The sequence below is a fragment of the Canis lupus genome, chromosome 17 (assembly GCF_011100685.1).
Source record: "Canis lupus familiaris isolate Mischka breed German Shepherd chromosome 17, alternate assembly UU_Cfam_GSD_1.0, whole genome shotgun sequence".
Taxonomy (NCBI): domain Eukaryota; kingdom Metazoa; phylum Chordata; class Mammalia; order Carnivora; family Canidae; genus Canis; species Canis lupus.
In genome coordinates this window covers 51,592,330-51,615,447 of record NC_049238.1, presented here as the reverse complement: position 1 = coordinate 51,615,447, position 23,118 = coordinate 51,592,330, and the positions used below count along the sequence as shown (strand labels likewise).

At 54.2% G+C, this 23,118-nt stretch overlaps 1 protein-coding gene across 1 annotated transcript in view; it reads left to right on the top strand.

Moving 5' to 3' along the window:
• Positions 1-23,118, top strand: part of DYSF (dysferlin) — a 216,308-nt gene that overhangs the window by 132,085 nt on the left and 61,105 nt on the right. The window contains 8 exon segments of the mRNA XM_038561780.1: positions 5,394-5,575; positions 8,129-8,269; positions 9,110-9,139; positions 10,718-10,747; positions 19,408-19,509; positions 19,631-19,792; positions 20,839-21,004; positions 21,491-21,567. Of these exon segments, the coding sequence (XP_038417708.1) occupies positions 5,394-5,575; positions 8,129-8,269; positions 9,110-9,139; positions 10,718-10,747; positions 19,408-19,509; positions 19,631-19,792; positions 20,839-21,004; positions 21,491-21,567 (890 nt within the window).

Genomic DNA, 23,118 nt, shown 5'->3' with positions numbered 1-23,118 from the left:
GTATAACCAGCATCAATTCTCCAGACACTAGAAGGATGTGTGTGGCTTGTGGTTGTGAGGATGTGTGGCCTGTGTAGCAACTAGGCATTAGGAAATGTATAATGATGCTTGATTCAAATGACTTCTCATTGATATTGGGTTGGGATTGCCCCTGCTTGGTGAGCATCCATAGTATGCACTGAATTCAGTTTGAATGGAAAAGATACGACGCGGGGATCCCTGGGTGGCTCAGCGGTTTGGCGCCTGCCTTTGGCCCAGGGCGCAATCCTGGAGACCCAGGATCGAATCCCACATCAGGCTCCTGGTGCATGGAGCCTGCTTCTCCCTCTGCCTGTGTCTCTGCCTCTCTCTCTCTCTCTCTCTGTGACTATCATAAATAAATAAATAAATAAATAAATAAATAAATAAATAAAAGAAAGAAAAGATACGACGCTGGAGGACTTAGAAATCACAGGTTCTCCACGCTGTATCTAGTGGGCAGCAATGCTTCAGCTGAGCTGTTCTTCATTGGAACCTGCTATGTATCAAAGGAAATCAGGAAGAAACCTGTCTGATTGGCCCGACTGTTCCCCAGGGAATTCTGCTTTGCTCTCTCCTCCAGCTGGGCACAAGAGCTGTGGTTTGAGGGAGCCATAAGCTCTGCTTCCAGAGCTCCCATTGAGACGGAGAGCCCATTGGCAGCTCTGTTGGGAGATCACTACATAGCAGAAGACAGCCCTTAGCTTAGGGGAATCAGAAACTCCTCTTGGAGGGTCTCACAGATCAGTGGGCTCAGGGGGCCTGCCTTGGCATGAGAGATATTAAGTAGACCAGATGCCAGGTTATTAATTTACCAGCCTGGGGTATCGGTTAAGACAGCAGAAGGTTCTGTGCCCTCTTTGCTGGCCTTATGGTTCCTGGGAGATGAAAGGTATGTGCCAGGTGGGTGGTCCTGAAAGGTGTTACTCCAGGGCAGGCCACAGTGAGGTCTGATGGCCCATGGCTGCCCCACAGCTGATGTCACCTCTTTGGGGACCGGTGCTTTAGTTTTCACCCAGATCCAGACTCTATCTTGGGTGGAGCTGGGGAGTTCTTGTTTTGGGGCTCACTGTGTCTGGACTCCAGTCATAGCCCACTCCTTCTCGAAGCACAGCTTTTCTATTAAGGTTGGCTCTGGCCAGGGGAATTCTCCCACTGAGCTCACGGAGCTGTTTTCCAAAGTGCATTGGAGGCTTGTGAAACGCTCCACTTAAACAGGGTTCCTGAGCAAGGGAGACTGGGGAACACCGCACACTTCCAGATTTACAATGCACAGTGGCATTGAGAGGCTCTGCAATGGCTGCAGGGAAGGAGCCTGTCTGACTTGTTTAAGCACTCGTTAGCTCCCCAGAGAACTCACGCTGACGAAGAACACATTTTAGGAAACACTGATCTATAGGATTCAGTCCAAATTGCTGAGCTTGTATCTGGGACCTTAGTGATATGCCCAGCCTCCTCCTCCCTCTTTCATCCCCACTGCCCTGGCACTTCCTCCCTCTGGCTGGACCAACTACTTGCTGTTCCCAAGTGCCCGTGCTCTTTGGCATCTTTGCGCATGCCGTGCTAGTTGTCTAGGATGCCCCCCCCCCCTTTCCTTGGTGTGTCTTGGTTACTCCTCATTCTTGAAACTCAGGGTAGGAGACCTCCTTTGGGAAGACTGACTTGATGCTGCCAGGCTTCATGGGGTACCCCCGCCCACAGCACCTTATCCATTCCCTGAGTAAATTGCACATCACCTTGGATTAAACTGCCCTGTAGTTACCATTTTCAACCAGTAATCATGATCTTAAGAGCCTAGATTGCATCTCCTTCATTTCCATATCCCGGGTACTGTGCTTACCCACTACGTGCTGGTCAGTCGGTAATTATATAGTGAATGAATGATGGATTCCAAATAATGTGGGAATGAGCATCTCTGCATGTATAGCTTTTGGTTAATTTGGATGATTCCCAGGAATATAGGAAGCAAGGTATAAACAGTTTTATGTTTTTTAGGGCATATTGCCCAGTTACTTTCCTGAATTGCTTCCAGCAATAAAGGAGAGTACCCATTTCGTCCAATAATTGCCAACACTGGGTTTTATAATTCTGAACAATTTTTCTTAATTTAATAGGAAAATATTGTTATAGTTTTCATATGCACTGCCTTACTAGTGATCTATTTCCCTCTCTCTTAAGGGTTCTTTTCCAAAGAGCATGGCATGGTGGAAGCAGCACTAGATTGGGAGTCAGGGGGGTCTAGCCCTGGTCACCTGTGAGCTATAGGCTAGTAACTTAGTCTTCGTGGCTCAAAGCTCTCGCTTCCGATGAGTGGAATGATGCTGCCTGCTTTATCTCCCATCCCGGTGGTCTGAACTGGGAAGGTGGGAAGGCCTATGAGGAAGGCTTACTGTATCATAAAGGTTTTAGGAAGGCTCTAGGAAGGTCTGAGCAGCAGAGGTCGGGTGCAGGGCTCTAGGTCTGGCAAAAGAACCACCTGCTTGAGGCTGCCTGAAATGATGGCATCCAGTAGAATCATATGTGTTCACAGCTGGAGCTGCCTAGGGCAGCTAATGGTCCTCCAAGACCTCCAGTCCAGCCACTTTCTGCTTCAGCTCCATGTGGCTTGATGGGTGAGGCCTGAGGGCCAGTGCCACCTCCTTCAGTGGGAGTGGGCCTGGGAAGAGTGCTAGGCTGGAGTGGACAGAGAAGAATCAGCCTCTTACCTTGCCCTCCACCTCTCCTTGGGATCTGCTTCTCACTCTTCTGGGCCTTCCTGGAAGAGGGATGTGTCTGTGCGTTTGTCTGGCTTTCCCTCATCTGACCACCTTGCTTCAGCAACACCCCCTGGCTCTCCCTAGTTTCTTTTTTGTGGAGGGGCTGGGCCCTGTGGGGGGAGAAGCCAGGCCCCAGCACACAGTAGCCCAGTGTCTGAGGCCCCAGGCCTCCAGGCCTGCTCTTTACAATGCCTTTGTTGTGTGTTTTTTCCTCCCATGGGCGGGCAGGGTGCGTGTGTGGGTCTGGGTGATTTTTGTTTGAAAGCCACCCCCTCCCCATTCCCCCAGCGCTGAGCTCATTGCTGGGGCTGCTGGGGCTGCTGGAAGGAGTCGGCCTGCTGGGGTGGGGGGGCTAGGCAGCGTGGGGGGTGCTGCCAACACCAATACAGCGTGCACAGCCGCTACAATGTGCAATTGTGATCTTTGTGTAAACGCGGTCGGTCTGGGGCCCTCGCGCTTATAAAAATAAAGCGTTGGGAAGCACAGGGGGTGGGAACAAAAGGGGCTTTTTCGCCGGCTCTCTAATATGGTTTTATTTATCGGAACGCGCCCTCTTTCCCTTACTGGAACCAGGGAGAAGTTCTCTGCCGAGCTTGGAGCTGATGGTATCACAGCCAGACGGTTTCATTAAATGCACAGACGCCGCTGGGCCCTGCCAGGGGCAGGAGGGGAAGTGCTTGGGGCCAACCCTACCAGGGCCGGTGCATGGAAGGGGGAGCCCCATGCCAGAGAGGCTTCCACCAGGTGGGGGTGGCAAGACGGGTGGGCATGTCTCCTCTGCCCCTTCCCCTGTCAAGGGCCTTGCATTGCCCTCTTCTATTCCCAGAATCAGGTTCAAAACTGATTTCCTTCAGGAAGCCCTCCAGGATTGACTGCACTGTGCTTTTGTGCCTGAAGGCTGGTTCCATGCTGGTGGCTACCTCCTGTTAGCCAAACCCAGCATTATTCAGCCATTGAGTGCCCATAGTTCCTGCCTCCTAACTTAGATCTCCCCTACCCTTAAAACTTGGATCCTAATATCCTCATGTCTTGATGGGAATCCTCCCCAACCTTCCTGCCTCTTCTACGGTTACTCTCTATCACCTCCTAAGCAATGGCCGTAGTGTGCCACTTGGTCTCCATATGGCCAAGGATCCTGTCCTCCCCTTCCTGTTGTGGAGAAGTGCTGTCTCCCCATCACAGCCCCAGGATTACAGTTGGACATCCCAGCACTGGACCTCTAGTGCTCAGGCTCTCTTAAGAGAGAGAGCTAAACTGGGGCTAAACTGTGAGGCTCAGAGGGTGCAGGGGGCTGCAGGCTGGAGTGGGGAGTCAACGGTGGAGGGCATGTGTTAGGCCATTTGGGCTCAGCCCTCCCGACATCTAGCATCTGGCCACCAGCTCTCTGCATCTCAAGACTTTCTTGTCCTTCAGTATTTGGCACCTTGAGTCTTATAAAGTGGCAGTGAATTGGACCTGCCCCCCAGTCTGACATCCTAGTGAGAGAAGTTGGAGGAGCCCCTCTGCCAACTCTTTGCCCCATCCCAGATTACATGTACTCAATTCCATAGGACTTTCTCCTACACTGGTTTCCCAAGTGTGGCCCTGGAACACAGCATCAGTTCCCTCTGGGAACTTGTTAGAAATGTAGATTCTCAGGCTCAGCAGCAGACCTGATTAATACGTCCCTGGGCGTGGGGCCCAGTCTGGGTAAGCCTTCCAGGTGATTCTGTTGTATGCTCACATTTGAGAGCCATGGACCTAGAATCTTCTCTAGTAACACTAATTTCCCTTTGGGAGCAGGCAGGGGGAATGACTAGCGGGAGGGCCCCAGCTGGCATGGCTGGGGCTGGCAGGCTGCAGAACAGTTTGGAGCAGGGATCTTAGGGTTCCTGTCACATCACCCACTGCTAAACAGCTCTTGAGTCCATGTGCTTCCCTCTAGTGTGCTCGCCCATCTGAGAACCACCACCATCTTCACCTGAATCCTGGCAGAGGCCTCATTACTGGTGTCCCTGCCTCCTCCAGGCTATTCTCCATGTGGCAGCCAGAGTGGGCTTGCTAAAATACAGGCCTAGGCACCCTAGTCTGATGGCACTAGCATCTCTGCTCTACTCTCCCTTTCTCAAGGAACCTCTTTCACGCCACTGCGACTTTTATCCTATTTCAAAGCGCTGATCAGAATTGTAGTTTTATAGTTGCTTGTATGGATTATGGTTTTGCTCTAATTGTATTCTCAGCCCTGAGCTCCTAGCTCTTGGCCTGGCATGCAGAAGGCACTCAGTAAATGCTTGTGGGATGAATGAAGGAACGCATGATCCAGGCACTCACTTCTCCTAGCTGGACCTGGCTCCCAGGGGCCAGTCCAGGTAAGAAGCCCAGAAGGGAAGTTCTTTGGTTCTCTGAGCCTGCTCTCCTGGACCTCGGCTCCATTTCTCCCCTGTAGCCCACCAGCTGGCCTTATTAGGGGGCTGGGCCTGGGGTGGTGGGGTGGTGGTGGCTGGGGAAATGTAGGTTGTTGCTCCAGAGCAGCAGCCACGATTCTGCTCCGGCTTTGTGACCCACATAACGCCTGAGCAGAGACAATTCTCACGGTCCCTGCTATGTCCTGCCTCCCTTCCCTGGGCCTGGTCCACACAGATCCCTACGCCATCGTCTCCTTCCTGCACCAGAGCCAGAAGACAGTGGTGGCGAAGAACACTCTGAACCCCACCTGGGACCAGACGCTTATCTTCTATGAGATTGAGATCTTTGGTGAGCCAGCCAGTATCGCTGAGCAGCCGCCCAGCATTGTGGTGGAGCTGTATGACCACGACACCTACGTGAGTCCACCTGCCTTCCTCTCTCGTCCCCTCACTGCCCGTGGCCTCCAGGAGCCAGGAGGAGACACCACCAGGAGGGGTACCCAGCCAGATGGTCTTTCCCCTGACCCCACAGGCTACAGAGCAGTTAAAACTATTCCAGAGTAATTGATAATGGATTGCTTACACACGTGCTGTGCATGCATCAGGGAAAGGGGATGGAACTGGAAAGGGTATTTGGCTGTGGGTCAGGGTGTCTCTGCCTCTAACTTGCTTCTAAGACCCTAGGCCAGTAGACTCTTCTCCCCATCGAGAGATGCATCGACTCTCCAGTTATCAAGCACTTATGTGCTGGGCTGAGTGGCTGGCACTTGGAGTTCCCAGTGTAGGTGGGAGGCGAGAATTACCTGCAGAGCAGAGATGCTTCCAGTGGTACAGGGAGGGCCTCCTACAGAACCTCCTGCGGTGTTGGCAAAGCCCTATGGCCCTGCTGCGCTGCTTGGAACGGGAGCTGCTCACCACAGGTGGCAATCAAGCAGTTGAAAAGTGGCTACTGCAACTGAGAAACTCAATTTTAATTTTTAGTTGTAATTAATTAAACTTTATGTTTAAACAGCCACAAGGTGCAGCTCTAGAAGATTCCCAGAGGGAGATAAAGCCCAGGGCTGGAACTTGAGGGAAGGCCTTGGGAAAGACCCAGGCCCTGAAGGAAACATAATTGGGGTATTAGGGCATTCCAACCCAGCCCAGGGCAAAGGGAGATAAGGAGAGCCGAGAGCAAGCTGGGAAAGAGAAGACAGGAGTAGGAGGCCTGGGGAGAAGGGGAGTGAGGTGGTCAGGCAACATTTTGAAAAGAAGAGAAGGGAGAGACGGATTGCCTGACAGCATGTTTGGTAGAGGGGCCTGGGGTTGGGTGGGGTGGCAGTGGATAGAAGGGGAGGGGCAGGATTTGGAAGATATTTCCAGAAAGAGTTGCCATGGCTGGATGTCAGGTTCTCTGGGAAGGTGTGGTAACTAGGGGGTGGGGCAAGGTGATGCTGTTTGGGGTGTCCCACCAGGTGGAGGGGGCCAGCTGGTAGTGGGCAGTGAATCATAGGCCTGAGCTGGGAAGGTCCACCGATGGGCTCTTCCCTTGGCTCTGTCAGGGGGGGCTGATCAACTGGAGGAGGAGTCTGTTTGGAACTGTCTGGGGAAGAGCACAGGGCCTGGCACCTTGGGGGCAGGAAGAAGGGAGGGGCGGGAGGACCAGGATGCGCTGGGCCAGGGGCTTGGCAGAGGAGCAGGTGCGAGTGCTAGATCAAGGTGAGCCGGGAGCCTGGCTGCACACAGCCTTTCTTCCAATAGCATCCCACCTCCTCTTTTGAAAATGTTGCTCTGACCCTGTCTCTCTCCTGCAGGCCAGGGCCTGGGGGGACCCAGGGGGAGAAGAGCCATGGCATCTTCCAGGTGGCTGGGCTCCAGGGTCCTGGGGCAGAGCAGAGGCTGCATACATTGTTAACATATCAAGTGACTGTAGCCATTGCCTGGAGCTCCTGCTGGCCTGGCTGCCCAGGATCCCCTCCCCATAACCTCTCCATGAACCACAGCGAATGGGGCAACCCGCAGGCCAGAGGGGCCTCCAGGACCCCTCCCAGCGCTGTGGCTGCTGTCTACGCTTAGTGGTTGATGCTGGACTATGATCTGCTGTGTGGGACATCCCCAGCAGTGTCATGACTGCAGTCAGTGGTGCTTCCCAGAAGTTCTGCTCCTTCTCTCCAGATGAGGGCCTCGGCAAGGCACCAGGGCTTGTAAAGGCTGCGGCACCATCTGGCCAAGACCCCAGTCCTGCCGCTGCCACCTTGGGGACGCTAATCACACGTCTGGAGTCACAGGACAGTGAGGTCATGGAGGCCCATGCTAGAGGGCCACGCTTGGGCAGGGCCATGGGTGATGGCTGAGAAGGTCAGAGGGCAGCACAGCTGGGGAAGATGGCTCACGTGAAGACCAGGGACTGAGAGGTCTATGGAGGCCAGGAGACTGGAGCAGGGGGTGTGCGGAGGGAATGAGGCAGGGCGGGAGAGGCAAGTAGGCTCCAGTGAGGGGCTTTCCATGCCAGGAGATGGGGGTTCTATCCTCCAGGGAGTGGGAACCATGGAAGGTCCTGAGCAGATGAATAAGACTAAAATATCATTTTAACAAGACCCATTGAATTTGATGAGTGATCACAACTTCCCAGCTAGGAGGTGGGGAACTTAAAGGACATGCAAAAGCCTTTGGAAATGTAAACACCTACCATGCTGAGGGTGTTAGCAAAATGCTAGGGAGCTGTCACTGTGGTCTCTAAGGAGCTCAGAGCTTGAAATTAAATCAAGGTGAGGCTAGTTAGACATATGGAGGCATTTTTGACCTTGATGGGGATTTGAAGTGGTTGCTAAGGGGGTGGGGGACAGAGTGTATCATTCTGCACCAGGGGGCTGCCGCAACTCTCGAGTCCCTTTCTAGTTCAGGAGGCTGGATATAGGTCTGGTGGTTGCTCTGAGGCCACTCAGAGTCCTGGACTGGGAGATGCTGACTCTTTCTTCATGCCTGGTCTAGGGTGCAGATGAGTTTATGGGACGCTGCATTTGTCAGCCCAGCCTGGAGCGGACACCCCGGCTGGCCTGGTTCCCACTGATTAGGGGCAGCCAGTCGGCGGGGGAACTGCTGGCCTCTTTTGAGCTCATCCAGAGAGAAAAGGTGAGGCTGGTTCATATCCATATCCAGGAGACCCAGGCAGGGAGTACATACATAGTAGGGGTGACAGGGAGCCCAGGGAGGGGATGTCCCAATGGAGTAGAGGGGACTGCAATCAATCCCTCTTCACTGATTGGGGGCCTGCAGTCATTGGGGAACACTGAACAGTCACCTGCTGTCAGGCCTTCTGCTAAGGGTTGGGTTTTGCCCATCTTTTCTGAACCCCAAATCACAACATGCTCTGTTAGGGAGAGTGTTGGGATCTGGATTGTGCTAGAATGCCTGAATCTTCTGGCCATTGGATATCTTTATCGCTGGGTCATAACTTGAGGTGGTTTCTGGGAATAGGACCTCTGTGATCTGGTTTGGGGAGGCTTAAGTGTGTTGGGGGCATCTCCATGGGCAGGTAAGGGCAGGGCCTCTGGTCTAGTGCCACCTCTGCCCTGGCCTAGCTCCATGACCCAGGACCAGCCACCTTCCTGTTATGAAAGGGCGTTTGGTTTATAGCCACATCTCCAAACTTCCTCTTACTGTGATGTGAACCTCACAATGTAAGCCAGGTAGAAATAGGGCTACTCTGGGTGAGGTGTCTGGAAGGGAGCGCCACATACCACAAACCTGGCTTTCCCTTGAGGTTACCCACCACCTCCAGATTCCTCTGATGAGTCCCCTAGGCCTTCGAGGACTAGACTCTGCAAACCCCTGCACTGTCTGATCACTGACACATTCTATGAGTGTCATTTTGTGGTGGGAAGTGTGTTTGCCTAGCCAGGGCAGAAAGCAGGGTGTTGGGGGCTTGGGTGCCAGGCATCTGACCAAAGCTCTCTTTCTTCTGTACCCTAGCCGGCCATTCACCATATTCCTGGTTTTGAGGTAAGTCTTGCTCTTCCCTTTTCTTCTGTAACCGATTGCACCTCTCTTGGCTTGCAGGGTCCGCCCGCCCCCCCCAACCACCCCGGGCTAGGAAGGGCCATCAGGCATATACGTGTCACCACCATCCTGCGGCCAAGCAGAGGAAGACCCCAGGGGGGCCACGGGGTAGGGTGGGCAGGGGCTGGGGTCCCTGTCTGGCTCTGGCCTTTCCTGCCCTTCTTCCCGGAGAAGCCCGAGAATCACAGATCTCAGAATTAAATGACCCTGTGGTCACCCAGACCAGTGGCTCTCGGCTGGGTGGCATATTAGAATCCCTGGGGGCAGCTTTAGAGATCACCAGTACTCAGGCTGCACCCCGGACCGATCAAAACACAACTTCTTGGAGGAGTGGCCCAGGCATTGGTGGCCTTTGGTGTTTCCTGGGGGATTTTTTAAAAATTAAAATTCAATTTGCCAACATATAACACAACACACAGTGCTCATCCCATCAAGTGCCCTCCTTAGTGCCCATCACCCACTTACCTTATCCTCCCACCCATCTCCATTCCCCAGGGGATTTTAATGTGCAGCCAGTGCTGAACACTGTTGAGGTGTGGTAAGAAATGCCAAGTCTCAGGCCCTACTTCAGACGGGCTGAAGTGTACCTTGAGGGGACAGGGCAGCAACCCTGTGTACTCAGAAGCTCTCCAGGGGCTCTGAGCCATGCTTGGTCCCCAAGTTGTGATTGAGACACTCTTCCTTGGCTCCTTGTTGCCACCATGACCTGGTTTTCTTCCCTCTGCTTTATTCCCTGCTCCCTGCTCCCCTTCTTGTGGGGGTCATGGTAGAAAATGTGGAGCTTTCCTGGAACCCTGCTAATTTGATTCAGGAAGTACTATTCTCTGCCAGGCTCAGCTGCAGTTTTGAGAAGTGGTCCTTTGGGCTGTGTTTGGAGGCCTCCCCCCTTACGAGGCAGCCTGCACAATTTGCAGACAGTTCTTACCCAGCGGGGCTCTCCTTTATTGCTTGTCCCCCACTCTACCCCTCTGCTTCTCCCCTCCGCCCCCCCCCCCCCACCTCTTTGGCTTGTCTCCCTCCCTCCCTCCCTCTCTCTCTCTCTCTCTCTCTCTCTCTGCTGTCCAGTCCAAGCTCCTGCTCTCAGGCCTGCCTGCCCCTGGGGATCTGGGTGGTTTCTCCTTGCCTCTCCAAATCCATATGCTTCAGCAGAAACAGCAGTGCCAGGGGGTGAGGCCTGGCTGTTTCCTGGGGGTGCTGCACAGGGTCTGGGACCCTTCCCACCACCTGTCACCTCCAGAGATGCCAGGGCTCTAGGTTAACACTTTGGCCTCTCCACCAGTCTCTGCATCGACACCCCATCACACTTTCCTTCTCAAGGAACCATGTGGAAGGCATGGCTGGATGCACACCACCCATACCCTCCATGGGAGGCAGTTTCTCTTGGCTTCTCTTAGGGTGAATCTGATGTGTTGATCTCTGCCCCAGCCGAGTCTCCGTGTCACTGATGGTAAACTTTTACCCTCCCTTCTCTCTTCCCTCCACCAATCTCCTGGACATGGATCATCCCGTGCTGCGGCCTAGGTACAGGATATGTCAGGAATCCTGGAAGAGGTGAGCTGGCCCCTCGCAGCTGGGTGCAGGAGGGCAGAGGGAAGGAGAAGGCTCACCTCTGGGCAGGTGCCACAGAGCCTTCTGGGTTCCTGGTGCCTCAGTGGACATCTGCCACTCAGAGACCTGACTGGATTTCACTCCCCTTACTCTGTGCTGATCCAGGGCTGCATGGGGGTATATCCTAGTATGATTCTGGCCTCAGAAGGCTTGCTGCCCTGTCGGAGGCTGAAGTCATCTAGGTCTCCTGGCAGAAATGCAGGGTCTCATCTGGCCGAGTACCAGGTGGCATGTTTTCAAGAATAAAATCTTCCTAAGGGGCCTAGAGTAGTCAAGGAAGCCTTTCTGGTGAAGGTAGCTTTAGCCAGACTTTGCTGCAGAAAGACGGGGAACACGCCTTTGGCTCAAAGGGCCAAGCACCAGTTTAGGGCCTGGCTGCTTTAGGGGCTGGTGGGATTGGGGATTCCTAGGTTCTGGAAGAAGATTGGGATTGGCTTCCAGAGGAAGTAAGGCCACATCCTTTGCCCCGAGGGATGAGGAGCATGTTCCCTTATGGCCTCCTGCACCCCCTCTGTGCGCAGGTCCTCAGGAGTGAGCAGGGACAGAGGCCTGGGCAGAGGCCTGGGCAGAGGCCTGGGCAGGGAGACAGGAAGGAGAGCCCTGGTCAGATGGGCTGGGGAAAGGGCAGCCACTTCCTGCCATCAGGGAATCCCCAGGCTGGGAGCGGGCACCCTTTGACATTTCCAGTGCAATTTGGACTCGAAGTGCAGGGTCAGGATGTGGGATCCGCAGGCCCCGCGCCCCTTACCTCACTTCCTTTTGCTCCCAGACCAAGGTGGGGTCCGCCAAGTGAGCTGGCCATAATTGTGCCTGACAGGCAGCCTCCTGCTTTTGGCCGCAGTTGCGAAAGACTGCCGATTTGGAAAGGGGAGCCGAGCCCTGTCCAGGGAAGCAGCACGGAGCCCTTCCTCTTGATTGAAAGCACTTTGTGGCCAAAACCCACAGCCTGCTCTGAAGAAGACCCAGCCCAGGGATGAGTTATTAAAAAAAGCTAAAGTCCTTAATAGCTGGATTTGTAATATGTAACAGTGAAGGCTCAGATTCCGAGAGCGGGGCTCTGGCTGTGGTCTTGTCAAGAAGCAAATTAAAATCTGCCGCTTTTGGGCCAGACCCTGAAGAGGGCCAAGTGTCCTGCCACAGAGCCAGCCAGGCCACAGGCTGAGGTGGGGTGTGGGTCAGCAGGGTGAGAGGAGAGCAAATCTTGGGGGTCTGTTGGGCACGGGGCTGGGCTGAGTCAGCAGGTTTAAGGGGTCGAAGGCCCCGTGGGATGAATGGAGTATCAGGCAGTCCAGGGAACAACCCCAGAGGATGATCTTGTGGATCACCTCCTTCTGGGGGGCCAGACCCAGGGCTCCATGGCTCAGCCACTTGCTTTGCACTTGAAGGCTAAGCCTCATACCAAGGTCTTGGGTCCTATTTCATTTCAAGAATCTCCAGGGATAGGTTAGTCCAGCTGCTGCTGCTGGGTCCGTAGGAAGCCTGATGCCTTAACAGAAGTTTTCTGTCTTTGCTGTGGCCAGACTCCTGCCATGCATCCCCCTCCCTTCAACTCCCTCCAGGCTCCGGCCTGATCCTTGTGAAGGGTGCACCAGCTTCCCTGAGGCTGTGGGAAGGCATGCTGGCAGTTTAGATTCTGGGCCACTGGCCCTTGGAAGTCTGGGGGCAGACAGGGCAGATGGGTTTGTTAGGAAGCTAGTGGCTGCAGGGGGTGTGGGCTGGGGAGCAGGGGGCCGGACCAGGTAAGAGGCTTTTGTGACTGAAGGATGCTTTAAGGGCGGCCTTTCTGGTGGGGAGTGCCTCTGGCCAGTGCATTCCACGCCAGTGTGGGGGACAGAGTGTCTGGGAATGACATCTGCCTAAGCTGTGCTGATGGCTCCCAGAGCCACTGGAGGACAGTGAGGATGGCTTCCTGGAAGAGGTGACACTGAGCTAACATCAGAAGCAGGGATTGGCAGAAGGAGTTGGGGATTGGGATCTAGGTGGAATTGCCTTGGGCTGGGGGCTTGTCACCACCTGGGGCCATATTGTTGTGTGGCATGATTTCCCCTCCCCCAGGCTTTATGCCCATCTGGAGCAGCCCTCTCTGGGAGCTCTGGCCCGGGGAACTGGGACACTTCCCATTGTCTTTGAGGCTTCAAAGGGGGGACACTTGCCTTGTGTCTTTGAGGCTTCGTTGACGTCTGGGAGACCTGGGTCCTTGCAGAGAGCATGGGTGAGGGGAGAACTTCCGTCCCCGGCTCCCCAGTTTGTCTTTCTGTCAGAGTAGAGCAAGAACCCCCCTTCCTGAGCCTCGCTCACCTTCTCCTCTTCCGCTCTCCCTTCCTGTTTCCCTCTTCCTTGATTTGCTCCTTGGCCTCCGGCTCCTTCTCTCCCTCCTTCTTCCCGCCTCTTCTGAGCCCTCTGTCTCGTTTCTTTTCCTTTTTGTCTGGAGAACAAAGGCGGTCCGTGCTGCCAAGGGGAATGAGTTCAAAGAAACTGCAATTTTAGATTTCCTGAGAACTGGAGAGCGTGCATGTGCGCGAGTGTGTACAAGCGTAAGAACGCGCGCACACGTACACACCGGTGGCAGAAGAGGTGACGGTGGTTTCCTTAACAACGGGGGGCCCCGAGGATGCGGGACTCTGTGCAGAGGGAGATCCCACTGGGGGACCCAGTGGGCACAGCTGAGGCTTGCAGACCTGACCATTTAAGGGGGCGCTCTTCGGGGTATTACCCTTGGTCCTGCCGCTCCTGTCTTGCTCCAAGGGGGGGGGATGCCCTGCTAGAAGGGACTGCCCGCTCCATGGCTGTTTTTCCCCGAGGGCTCAGGGGGCCAACCGGATGTCTTTCTGTCCCCTTCCAAATCCAGGGTATGGCTTCTAGTTGGAGACGTACACGAGGTACTCTCTGGCACCCCCAAATCCACGAGAAGGAAAATTTTGGTGTTTTGCAATCAGGAAAATAAACCCAGTGGTCCCCCCATCCCCCTTTCCCTCCCCCAAGGCCTTAATTTAAAACACTGTTTTTCCTGGGAAGTGTAATTAGAGCAACATGTTGTTCCTAACGAGCTGGGTGGGGCAGGCAGACAATGGAGCCCTCCCAGCACGCCTGGCTGCCCCCGCCTGGAGCTCCCGGAGGAGCCAGGATCTGAATGTCTAGAGGGTCCTCTGAGCGTCCTGGCCCCATGAGGTGGGAGTCTCTGGGGCTGCTGCTAACAGGACAACTTCGGTGGAGGTGGGGAGGTCAACCCTTCCCCCAGCCCTGCCCTGGGAATGAATGTCTGTCTAGTGTGGTGGCCCTCTGACCTAGGGGAGGAAGTGCCCCTCAAGGCTTGTCCTCAGCTCTCTGTGCTCAGCTGGCCTGCTGAACAGACTGAAGGGGACATAAGGTAGATTTTGCTCTGACGGGGGAGAGAGCCTCATCTGTTCTTGCGTCCCTGTCCTCTTGATGTGAGCAGTTCAGTAAACACCCTGCACACCTGTAGGACCCATCAGTGGGGTGGCCCCAGGTCTGCCTGCACTCAGGGTGGCAGGGGGTGGGGTGCGAGGGAGGGATTGGTCATGGGTGGCTTCATCTAATTAGACTTCCGTTGTATAGCTGCCCTCCAGGTCCGTGGTCCTCAGAGTCCTAGTATCACATAGGACAGTGAATTACAATGTCCTGGTGATACTTGGAGTCTGCGTCTATCCTCTGGCAGTGTCGATATGCTTCCCTGGATGTGATAGGATCGCTGCAGCCCCCCACCCTCCCCGAGAATCACTGGCCTGGAAGAGGGTGTTGAGCCCCTCACATTGTCTGGACCAGAAGTTGAGGAACTCAGGCTCAGGAGTTTGGTCATCTGGCCAGGGCCACAGGACTCTCACAGTGAGGTGTCACAGACCAGTCAGGACCTTATCATAGGGTGGTAAGAAGTTTCTGGAACAGTTGGGAGATTTTCTGGAAAATGGAGAGCTTGAATGAGCCCCCGAGAGATGTGTTAGATTGAGGAAGGTGGTCTGGGAAGCCCATTCAGTCAGAGGGAGCGAGGAGCAGGCATGGGGAAGGGGGTTGGTGAGGACCCATGAAGCAGGTTGGTGCAGACAGGAGTGCTGGGGAGGAAGGGAGAGTGTGCTGGGTGGGTTCTTTATTTTTTTATTTTTATTTTTTTTTGGTGGGTGGGTTCTTTATTCAACCATCTGCCCACCCATTCATTCCTCTGCCATCCCTCCCTCCCCTCGATTACTCATTCATCATCCTGTAGTCCTTGGACAGGGATTTCAGCTGTGGTCCCCGTGCGCAGAGCTGCCAGTGGAACACACAAGAATGGCACGGGGTGGTGTGTCTTTCAGTGGGAGTGAGGCAAGTTGCTGCAGAAGCCATGGGGCTGCTTATCTTGAGCTCAAGACACCAGGGAGGATTTAAATGGAGATCTGAAGTCTGAGAAGGAGGTGGCCAGTTGAGGTGGGCAGAAGAGCATTTCAGAGGGACTGGCAACTCCAAGCCTCAAAGGAAAAGAGAGTGTGCTGGCTCTACAACTTGCTCGTGTTCAGGAGGGCCAGTGTTGAGCATGTATGGGGAGGTGGCTCATCATTCTCTGGGATCCCAAAAGGGAAGATTATCTAGTGGGAGGCAGGACCAGAGAAGTCAGAAGGAAATAGAAGATGAGGGGTCTTGGAGGCCGTGTCATGGAACTTGGAATTCATCCTGAGCAGCTGGGGAGCGTTTGACAGGTTTTAAACGGAATGAAATTCTTAGAACACTTCCCCTGGTTGCAGAATACAGCACACATTGGCTCTCTTGGGAAGGGATTTGCAAAACCAGATGCAAGGAGACCACTTAGGGGGATGCTGGTGAATCCAGGTGAGAGGGGGTGAGGGAAGGAGACAGGTGGATGGGCATGTGAGAAGTTTAGGAGACAGAATCATGAAGGCCAGGTGGTCCATGGGACATGGTGTGAAGGGGAAGAGAGCCAAGGGTGGCGTGGGGCTTTTTGGCTTGATGGTCAAGGTGGATGGTAGGGGCTGGTTTCTGAGATGTCATGGGGAGAGAGCAGGTTTTGAGGGGATAACTTGATCCAGTTTGGGACCTGTTCAGTGTTAGAGGCCAGTGGGGCACATGGGCAAACTGAGCAGGAAGAGGTAGGCAATGTGGGTCTGAAGGCAGAAAGCCCAGGAAACTGGCTGAGGAGACTCAGCCAACAGAGGGGGGTGAGGAGGGAAAGGGGCAGCAGAGAGAAACCACAGGGACGGTCTCAGGAAGGAGGCCGAGGTCAGTTGGCAGGATGCTGCTGAGGAGAGGGAGAGATGCGAGCCTGCCAGTGGCCTTCGGGTTGAGCTACAAGCAGGCTGTCGTTGATTTAGGACAGTGAAGTTTCCGGAGCAGGCGTGCTGGAGGCAGAGGGCCTTGTGGAATCAAGAGAGGGGAGAAGGAGGGAGGCTGCTGGAAGACACAGAGCAGGGCAGGGATGGATATGAGAGACCATCTCTAAATAGGGAAGGAAACGATCCAGCTGCTGGGGAGCTCGGGATGGGACGTGGCTGGGAACAAGGGAGGCTTTAGGTGTGGCTGTGCAGCGATAACTCCAGAGGGATGAAGGGGCATGTGGGTGTGCACGCCGGGGAGGAGGATGGGGGCTGTGGGGTGTGGGGGTGGGCTGCAGAGGCAGGGGTCCTGCTGACAAATGGCAGGGAACAAACATGTGCCTAGACCCCTGGGGGGATGGTGAGGTGGACAGAGATTGGTTTGGGATGAGAATGGTGGCCTCACGCTGTGCCAAGGAAGCTGCCCGTGGACACACCTCTAACCACTATCTCTGCTTCTTTCTTCCTTCTGCTTCTGCTGGGCCTGGTGTTCCGCAGCTGTGTGCACCTGCCTTCTTCCTCCAGGGCCTCCTCCAAACGGTACTGGAGCTCAAGCCTGCTCAAGGCTCTTGTTCCCTGTCCTCACAAACAGGTTCCTGAAAATGGGGAGCCTGGTCCTCAGCCTGTAGAGGGGAATGTCGTCACCATGGAGCTCAGCAGAGCTGGGAGGAAAGCGGGAATGTGCAAATGAGGGATAAACAGGAATCAGAGGGACACTGCCCAGAGTTTGGGGGGCCTGGAGAGAAATGTTCAGGGTGGGGGAATATATTAATGAGTTTTTCTGGTGATTCAGGAGAACGGTATAAGCATGTGAGAAGGGCCTGATCTTTCTGCCCCTCCCAGTCCCTTCTTTTTTGCTCCTTTCAGTATTGGGGTTTGGGCCTTGGGCCCCTCACATCGGGCTGGGCACCAGCCTTAAGCAGGCCACAAACAGACCATGAGCAGACCTTCAGGCAAAACCTTTCCCTCCAGGCCACTACTTATGTGTACTGTGACATGCCCAGCAGGCCGTGGAGTTGTGCCCTGTGGCAGCTCTGCACATTGCCACTCCTCCTGACAGCGTTTGTCTCCCAGCCAGTCCAAAAATGTAGGCACTTCCTATCCCATGTCATCTGCTTTGAAGGTCTGGAGGAAGATTATGAATTCCTTCACTTGGTGCCTGTGTGACATAGGGGTAGTTCGGAGGCCAGTGTTGTTCTGAGAAATGCTACTGGGGGCTCGGTTCTCCTCAAGTCACCCTGGGAGAGCAACAGCCCTCCTGGTGAAAACAATGGTACTGACAACAATAATGCCATCCTTACAATTGCTGCCATTGACTGAGCAGCTCCTGGATGCCAGACACTTGAGGTTTGTTCTCACTGAATTGTTGGAGCAGGCTCCAGGGGTATTGTTATCCTGGATCTTCATAGGAGGGTAATGAGTCACAGGCATTGAGTAATTTGCCCAAGGTCAAACAGCTAGAAGGCGGCAGGGCTGGAACTAGAACTGAGGCCCAACCAATTCTAGAAATGAGCTTCTTAACCGCTGCAGGTTGGGGAAGTGTAGTTTGTGTCACAGGGCAAGAGTGACAACTGGGGTTGGTTGTGAAGTGATTCATGGAGGCAAGGTGAAGCCCATGTGTCTCAGTGCTCCAGCTGCTCCTACCATCTACATCAGAGCATTTGTACATGGGTGCACCATCCTTTGAGAAGGAGCCCAAAGCAAGTCACTTGGAGAATTAATCCACTGATTCCATTGTTTATTAAATGAGATTACACATGGCAGGCTCTGTAAAGTGTCCAGCCTAGCTCTTTTATTTAATAGTCAACATTTTCTGAGTGTCAGGGCCTTCTTGTATGGAAGTGTGGGTTGTGCACTGCATAAGGGCACTGTGTCTAAGGAGATACAATTTCCAGTGCAGGCATTATGTATTTGTATTTATTATAACAATTTTCCAGTAGGTGGCAGTAAAGTGTCTTGTTCTAAGAAGCTAGTAAAATACGACGATTTTCTGAGGTGGAAGTAAAGAGTCTCAAGGAAGGGACATCTTTCTTTAATTGCCACAAAGGTGCAATGTGGGCTCGGAGACCTGTTGAGGGTTCATGTGAACCAGGTGCTGTTCTAAGTGTCAGTATTAACTTCTTCAAGCCTCACATTAATCTAGAGTTTTGGCACCTTTTTTTTTCCCAAAGATTTTATTTATTTATTCTTGAGAGATAGAGAGAGAGGCAGACACATAGGCAGAGGGAGAAGCAGGCTCCATACAGGGAGCCCAACGTGGGACTCGATCCTGGGACTCCAGGATCAGGCCATGGGCCAAAGGCAGATGCTCAACCGCTGAGCCACCCAGGCATCCCGAGTTTTGGCAACTTTTAATAACTATTTTATAGATTAAAAAAATGGAGCCATGGAAAGATGAAATAATTGATCTAAGTCAGTAGCTGGTGGAGCCTGTGTTCCTAAGCATTGTGAGACTTGGTAGTTGGTTCGTCTACAGTGACACAGCCTGCCTTGCCCCTGCTGCTTCCCTGTGTATTTCTTCATGATCATGGGGGATTTTTGGCTCAGTCTTTCTGGCAAACCCTCAGTCAGCAGAGTTGACACATGCTGCTCTCATCTTTGGTCTATGGTGGTGAAGGAGCCTCCCCAGCAGTTCCTGTTAGCGCCCGTGAATAATGGGCACGTACATCCCCTTCTCCTATTTGTAAATTCTCTTTCTGGCTCACAGAGCGAGTGTTCTGTCTTTGTGGTGGACAGATGTGAGAAGTAGGGGTTCAGGGCTGGCAGGTGTCTGGGTGTGGTGTGGGGGATGGAGGAGGGACACCAAGGTGGTTGGCATGTCGGGAGTGCCTGAGCCTGGGGGCAGGAGAACCAGGCTAGCGGGAGGGGATGTGGTCCTCTCTGGGCCCAAGTGAGGCTGGAGTGGATGTGCTAGGATGAAAGTGTGCAGTGTGTGTGCGTGTGCATGTGTGTGCATGTGACAGGGATGGGGAGACCCTGAGCAGCACACTGGTGCCTCTGAGCTTGCATTAGGGAGGAGGGGTGACCTGGGGTTCATTTGAAACAAGGTGACCTGAATCCCAGGCCAAGGTGCTCAAATTGTGATGCTGGAAAAGATGGTGCCTGGCAAAAACTGACTCGGTTTTCTCATTTTTGCCTGCCTGCTTGCCCAACTTGTGTGCCTTTGCCTCTCTATTTCTGCCCTCCACCCATGTCCTTTCTGTCCCAACTGCCTCCCCCTTCTTTTTTATCTCTCTGCCTTGGTCTTCCTCCTACCATCTCTGCTCCACCTGCCATCGTCTGCAGTCAGAGGACATAGACCTGCCCTACCCGCCACCTCAGAGGGAGGCCAACATCTTCATGGTCCCCCAGAACATCAAGCCTGTTCTCCAGCGTACTGCCATAGAGGTGAGCTGGGCCCTGGCATGGGGTGGGGGTGGGGACGCAGCCTGGCCTTTCCCTTTCCTGGCCCCAGCCTTTACTGGGGGCCGGGGCCTTTCCAGCTGCTCTCCTCACTCTGTGTCCCCAGATCCTGGCGTGGGGCCTGCGGAACATGAAGAGCTACCAGCTGGCCAGCATCTCCTCCCCTAGCCTTGTGGTAGAGTGCGGGGGCCAGACAGTGCAGTCCTGTGTCATCAAGAACCTCCGGAAGAACCCCAACTTCGACATCTGTACCCTTTTCATGGAAGTGGTAAGCCTGGCCTCCCTGCTGTCCCCTTCTGGAGTCAGGGGCTCGGGTGTCTGCTCTGCCTCCCTGTGGGATCCTGGCTAGGTCATGGCATCTTTCCCATCTCATTTGTGGAAATGGGGAAGCAGTGCTCACCATCTCCTCCCTGGAAGAGTTGAAGCCTGTGAGCAGCATGAATGAGGGTCAGCTGGCTTCTTCCTACCCAGACAAGCGTGCACAGGAGTTGCAAGGACCCACCTTTCCCTGCCAGGGAAGTTCTCAGCCCCCTGGAGCTCCCCTCGGGGGGCCTGCCAGGGCTCTGACCTTCTGTGCTTCCTCCAGACCTTCCCTGACTGGGTACTCCTCTAGCCTTGCTGTGGACTCCCCCTGCCACGGCCCGCAGGCCCTCAGGCTCTCAGCCTTCTGCAGCTCTCCAGGCTGCCTGGGCCTAGTGGCCGGAGTGAGGCAAGTCTGAGGAAAGGAAAATGGTTTGCAAGATGAAAGCACTAGAGAAATTCCAGGCCCAGTGGCTGTCAACAGGAGCCTCCTCTTGGCTGAGCCAAAGCCGCCACCGAAGGAGAGCATATAAATTATTTCAAGTTGTGTTCAAAGTGCTTTTGGGGCAGGGGTTGGGAGGAGAAGAATCTGGGTCTGTAAGCCAACTCTTGAGTATCCACTTGGGGGGGACTGTCTGCAAGAAATGTTGAGTCCTGGGCCAACTTCTCCCTTCTTCCCCTCCCCAACCAGAGAGGGTTCAGGGAAAGTAGACTTGTTTTAGCTTGAGGCTGAGCTGGATGTGTCCGGAAGGTAGAGCTGTGGGGGAAAAGTCAGCCTCTGCATACAGCATTCAAGAGGCAGACTGAAAAGGTGTGTGGCTTCTCTTCCCCTGGCCAGCTCCTGGCTTCGGCCAACCACCACTTTGGATTTATAGCTCTTGGGGGTGATGTGTGGGTTTAAAGTCGTTCTCTGCTCCTTGAACTTATCCTGTGAAGGAGAGCCTTCACCTCCTCTAAAGTCTCCAAGAGGTGGGTTCAGGCCACAGCCCAGAGCTTCCCTCCTGCTCTGCCCAGATGCTGCCCAAGGAGGAGGTCTACTGTCCCTCCATCGTGATCAAGGTCATTGATAACCGCCAGTTTGGCCGCCGGCCTGTGGTGGGCCAGTGTACCATCCGTTCCCTGGAGAGCTTCATGTGTGACCTGTACTCCGAGGAGAATCCGTCCCCACAGGGCGGCCCAGGTAGGGGGTAGGGCTGTTGATGGAGAGGGCCAGGGCTGAGGGGCTGGGGCAGGTGGGGCTTCCCAGGTGAGACGTGGCCTGAAGCCCTTCTCTTACCTGGATCTGAGCGAGAAATGGTTTCTGCTCAGCTGACCAGGAGGGTGGGAATCTTGCCTTCCTCAGGGCATCGCCCAGCTCTCGGCTAACTGAGAGGCCAGGGCTAGGGTGGGATGATGTGGGGGAAGAGTTGAGGGAGACAGAAAGGCAGGGATTCTATGAGATGAGGAGAGAGAGAGAGAACCAGGTGGGGGTGGGGCGACAGTGAATGTGAGAGAAGATGGGAGAGGGAAGAACTGGATGGGAAGGAAAGGACACAGAGAAGGACATTGAGAAGTGTGGAAGGCTGAGGGCCTTTGGTCTCAGTGTCTTGGCTGAGTGTTGTGGCTGGAGAGGGGCGAGTACCCTGAAGGAGCCCCTCTCAGGCATGGATATGGCTCTTCCCTACAGATGATGTGAGTTTACTCAGTCCTGGGGAAGACGTGCTCATTGACATCGATGACAAGGAGCCCCTCATCCCCATGCAGGTGAGATGAGCACTGGTCCCCCGGGAAAGACACTGGCTCTGCTGGCCTTGGCTGCCTCTCCCCCTTCCTTGTCTCTCCCACTCCTCCTCCCTTCCCTTCCTTACCACATGGCCTCTGTAAGACATCTCCCTCGTACCCTGGTGGCTGGACAGTGTATAGGTGGAGGAACCCAGATGGGAGCTTTCAGTCTGGTCGGGAATGGGGTGGAGGGGTTGGGGGAAGGCGATGTGTGGTCATCTGGGCAAGACCCAGTCATTTTCTCCAAAGCATGCCCCCCAAAAAAGTACCCTCTACCTAGAGGGCCATGGTGAGGGCTCTCTCTGAAGATTACTCAGGAAATCATGGTGGGGGCAGCAAATGAAAGAGAAGGAAGACAGGGGAAAGAGTGACCACGCAGTCTTGAGTGTGCTCTAGCGCCATTGCCTTACCCCAGCTAGAACCCTGCTTGGGGGTAAGGTTCAACTATAGGCTCAGGTATGGGGGCACCTTGAAAGCAGCTAAGAAGGAGGGGTGTGCGTCCAAGCCAATAGTCCCTCTTGCCCCATTCCTGCCACCTCCAAGAAAAGAAAGGGTGAGGGGAAGGAGGGGGATCTTATTCTCAGGGAATCCAACCCTGTGGAGAGTTAAGAGGCATCCCTTTGCTACATACTCAGCAACTGAGTGACCCAGGGCCAGCTGATGACCCAGGCTCCAATGCCAAATAGCATGGTGGGAGGACTGTGGCACCTCTTACTGAGCAGGGAGCACTCTCCCCACCTTGGGCCCTGGGTTGCTCTAGTTCCTTAGGGCCAAGATCACCCAGTCCTTCCCACAGTGGAGATGGGGAAAGGCCTCACAGTGAGCACCAGCCTTGAGCTCTTTCAGGTTTTCACCCTCCTCCTGGCTTTGCATGATGCTGGTCACTGGTCATACCCCTGGGACCTGGGTCTCCCAGAGCTTCCCTGCTGCCTAGACGGAGAGTGTCCAAGCTGTGTTGACAGTACTTGTTGTCCATAGGCTCTTGGCCTATTTATTGGCATAGGGCGTCCAGGAGATTCCATTTTCTTTAAACCACCACACAAATATTGGCCTTGGGAACAAGAGAACACACTGGGGTGCTAAGTTGGGCTCAGGATCCTCAGGGCTACCCTGGAGCTTCCCTCTAACATTTAGGGCTGATTTCTGCTTCTTTGTTGCTTGTGCATCTTTCACCTTTCTGCCATTCCAAGGGAACAGCTCCCGTGTGCACCTGGGTCTAGCTGCTGCTAAAACAAGAGGGGTTCTGCTCATCATTCTTTCTACTGGGGACACCTTCTGGCCTATGCCTGCTCTTTCTTTAAGATTCAACTTAGGTGTGGTCACCTCCTTCTGGGATTCGTCCCCGGCTTCCCCCCTTCTCCTGCAAGTCCTGTCTATATCTTGGTCACTACCTTTTCTTTAGGTCCTGATTATCTCTGCAAATGTCAGCACCTTCCCCAGACCAGGCTCAGGGCAATCACCAGGGTGTATTTCTTTTGTGTCTTCAATACCCAGCATGAGACTGGTTAAAAGGAGGAGTTCAGTGAAGTCTAT